The following is a 3,878-nucleotide window of genomic DNA, read 5'->3' as shown; positions in this document are numbered from 1 at the left end:
CTGAAAATTGGGAACTGGGGAGCTACTAAAAAGAAATCGACCATTTTTCTTAAGCAAACAAAAGTTTTCAGCTTATCATTTTTAAAAGAATTTCTTGCCCTGGGCAGCTGATCGATGTTCTACTCTCACATTGATTTTTCTTTCTCTCCCTCTCTCTGTCTCTCAAAATCAGTATATATATTTCTCTCTCTCCTTTTTGGTGCTTCCTTATGATCTCATAGATGCAATTTTAAATGTTCCTCAAAATAATGTCTCGACAAGGAGTTTCCTCTTCCCTTTGAGCAAATTTACAAAAATCAAAATGCACAGCACACATGATTCTATTCATGATGCATTTTTCATCTACTTACCATGCTGTTGCTTGCGATGCAATGGAACAAGGAGGTCTGTCCGAGCTGCCCACTAACCCACCTGAGCTGGCTCACCACAGCGGCATTCAGATGCCCGCATGGAACTTCATACAGTGGAAGGCTACAGCCCTCTGTCCCCCATCAGACACAGAAAGCACAGATTCGATTTCAAGGCAATTGTCACTTAGGTGGAAGAGGTCTTCTCAAACCAACTTGCTTTTCCCTTAGGGCAAGCTGAATTTCCTTTTCTGCATTTTCCTGACATATCAGGTTATTTAAGCGCTTCATTTCAATATCCCTTTCCATTTTGACATCTAAAAAAATAAAATACATGAAGCAATCCAACAACAGTTTTTACCAGGTATAACTTAGTCAAAACTGAGTATTTATCATCCAGCACAATTCACATTCTTGAATACTAAACAAGAGAGGGCTACAGATATAGAGAGGGGTATGGATGCAAATGAACATATTTAAACATTTATCTGACAATAAGCAAAAGACAAATTTTGCCACATATTAAAGTAGTTCTTATTGAACATACCTTCTGCAGAAGGAAGCAGAAGGTCCTTCCTGATTTTAGACTTTCTGAGATATACAGGGCCGCCATATGTAATTTCTTCCAAGAAAGGAAATTTGATTTGGCTTAGTTTTTTGTACCAGACCTCTGTAAGCAGTGCAAGATCCCAAGGTTGCTGTCTGGAGCAAAAATTCATTAATTCACTCAACAAATATTTATTAAGCATCTACTATGGGATATATAGAAGACATCATATTAATTCTCAGTTCTAATTTCCACTATACATTTTAGTTTACTGGGGCGGACTCAGGATTTTCCAGACTTGCAAATCTAGCTAACCAGGAGAAGGAGTTTTATATTGATATCTTTATATCTTTAAATAATGTAAAGATTTATTGAAAAACTTCCATAAATTATAATGACAGCAACTTTTATTCACAATACAGCCTCCCTGGAGGCAATCCAATCTTCCCATGTCTTTTGAAAGGATGTAGTCTTTTATGGCTGATGAGGAATATGGCCACAATAGGGGAGGAACAAAGGGAATAGTCATGCACTGAGCAGGGTGCGTGGCATAGACTGAGACTTTGAGTGTGTGGTCTTATTTTAATCCTACGGCCACTGCACAGGTAGACAGGGAAATTGAGACTCACCAGTTCATTAATTAAGAACCAGAGCTGGTACCTAGCCTAGGTATATTTATTTTGAAGCACCAGTACCAAGAGAATCCTTAGAAAACTGGAGGAGATGAGACCCTAAACTACGATACTTAAAATAATCATATGAACTGTAACTGAATAGTTTTATGTATTCTACTTAGGAAATGTAAAATATCAGCAACAGGCAAGGAGCTGTTTCTCATCTACAGTCAATGTGAGCTCATATGCATGACGAAGGGGATCCACCTGCTCTGCTGGGAGGGAGGGGGGGGGACGGCATTACACACCTGCCCTGCTTTGGTTTTCCACCTCCAGCTTCCTTGCTACTTTACCATCTAACTTTAAGGAGTGACTCGAAGTCTGCAATTATTATAGATGGACTTGAACAAGTGCACTAAGACATCTACAAGAGTGCTCACTGATGCACTGTTTGTCAAAAAAACAACACGCTGAAACCGGTTTGGCTCAGTGGATAGAGCATCGGCCTGCGGACTGAAGGGTCCCAGGTTCGATTCTGGTCAAGGGCATGTACCTGGGTTGCAGACACATCCCCAGTGGGGAGTGTGCAGGAGGCAGCTGATCGATGTTTCTCTCTCATCAATGTTTCCAACTCTCTATCCCTCTCCCTTCCTCTCTGTAAAAAATCAATAAAATATATTAAAAAAAACACACACAGAAATAGCTTTAATGTCTATCAATGAGCCTGGTTAACAAACATGTAATGTGGTACATACATGTAGTGAAAGAATAAGGTATATCCTTATATGTTAATTTGGAAAGATGAGCAATAAATCAGCTAACATTTATCTAGCACTTACTACAAGTAGCTAGGCATTGTTTAAATCGGTTTACACATATGAACTCATTTAATTACCAGAGTAACCCTACTAAATAGTCAGGTGCTGTTATTATCCTCATTTTACAGATTAGGGAACAAGAACAGAGAATGACTTGCCCAAGGTCATAAGGCTGTAGGTCATGAGCTGGAATTTGAACAAGGAAAGTCAGACTTTAGAATCTGTGCTCTTAATCACTAGGCTTTACAAGATCTAGTGGGGTAGGGAGCAAAGTTCAATATAATCCCATTATAAGGACATGTGTGTGAATATATGTGTGTATGTGTACGTGCATCTTGTACAACAGACAAATTCTAGCACTATCTACAAAGGTATTTTAAGGTGGTGGGCAACAGTAGAAAGCTTTTAGGAGACTTCTAACCCTGTCCCTTTGATCCAACCATTTTTCCGAACCTCAGTTTTCTTATTTGAAAGTTCTTTTGTTGTTAAGATCAAGTAACAACCATGGAACGGAGTGGGAAACTCAAAGGGAAGGCAGGGGAGGATGTGTGGGCAGGAGGTAATCAACCAAGAACCTTGTATGCATATACGCATGGCCCTGGACACAGACAATGGGGCAGTGAGGGCCTGGTGGGGGAGGGGGCCTAGTGGGGGTAATTGGAGGGGAGGGGAGAAGTATATGTAATACTTTAAACAATAAAGAATTATTTTTTTAAAAAAGATCATGTAATGCCCTAACCGGTTTGGTTCAGTGAATAGACCTCGGCCTGCGGACTGAAAGGTCCAAGTTCGATTCTGGTTAAGGGCATATACTTTGGTTGCGGGTACACCCCCAGTAGGAGGTGTGCAGGAGGCAGCTGATCGATGTTTCTCTCTCATCGATGTTTCTAACTCTCTATCCCTCTCCCTTCCTCTCTGTAAAAAATCAATAAAATATATATTTTAAAAAGATTATGTAATATCATTTATAAACTCATGTCAAAGCAGTTCCATTAAAGCAAACAAACAAAACAAAAAACAGTATCCAGACACCCGAAAACGCCTCATACAGGCTGGTATCTATGTCATGGGGAACATAGGGTGTCCAGTATTTTTATTTAGCAAGGACACCCCACCCCACCACCCCCCACCCCAAGTCAACGCTTACCCTCGTGAAAATACTTACACTGTAAAGCTGCCCCGCAGAATGTTTTTCACCGTGTTCTTCCTCGGCAGGCCGTAAGCCATGGTCAACGACTAGCGCCTAATTTCCCAACACAGGTGCCTTTTGTGGTAATGACGCAGCTGTTCTGCTCACTTGGCCTGAAACGATTGCAACACACCTAATGAATGGCTTTCACTTGACTCTTTTTTAATGTTCAAATAATAAAAAGATTCAGAAAAGGCATTCCTGACGGCCAGAACGCCCCTCATAAAATGCTCAGTGAAGCCGAACTCCGAAGGTAAACGGTGTTCTTTATGTTCCAGGAACTCGTGCCATCACTTCTTGTCGGGTGAGAAGAACATGCCGGCGGACAGCATCCTTTTTCCCTCCTGGCATGTTGTCACTGCC

At 40.9% G+C, this 3,878-nt stretch overlaps 1 protein-coding gene across 1 annotated transcript; it reads right to left on the bottom strand.

Moving 5' to 3' along the window:
* Positions 1 to 530: 530 nt before the first annotated feature.
* LOC102241985 (chromosome unknown open reading frame, human C4orf36) lies at positions 531 to 3,553 on the bottom strand. The gene is made up of 3 exons (XM_005874114.1): positions 3,492 to 3,553; positions 895 to 1,049; positions 531 to 664 (listed from the first exon to the last, which is right to left on the bottom strand). Exons 1-3 carry the CDS (start codon positions 3,551 to 3,553, stop codon positions 531 to 533), a joined length of 351 nt encoding a protein of 116 aa, XP_005874176.1.
* Positions 3,554 to 3,878: the final 325 nt, after the last annotated feature.

The sequence above is a fragment of the Myotis brandtii genome, unplaced genomic scaffold (assembly GCF_000412655.1).
Source record: "Myotis brandtii unplaced genomic scaffold, ASM41265v1 scaffold424, whole genome shotgun sequence".
Lineage (NCBI taxonomy): Eukaryota > Metazoa > Chordata > Mammalia > Chiroptera > Vespertilionidae > Myotis > Myotis brandtii.
Note: the sequence above shows the minus strand (reverse complement) of the source record. Positions and strands in the feature narration are given on the sequence as shown.

Coding starts and splice junctions, on each gene's coding strand:
- LOC102241985 (XM_005874114.1), bottom strand. CDS start 3,553: ATGGCTTACGGCCTGCCGAGGAAGAACACGGTGAAAAACATTCTGCGG. Junction 1,050..3,491: donor CTGCGGGGCAGCTTTACAGT/GTAAGTATTTTC, acceptor TTTTTGCTCCAG/ACAGCAACCTTGGGATCTTG. Junction 665..894: donor TCTGCTTCCTTCTGCAGAAG/GTATGTTCAATA, acceptor TTATTTTTTTAG/ATGTCAAAATGGAAAGGGAT.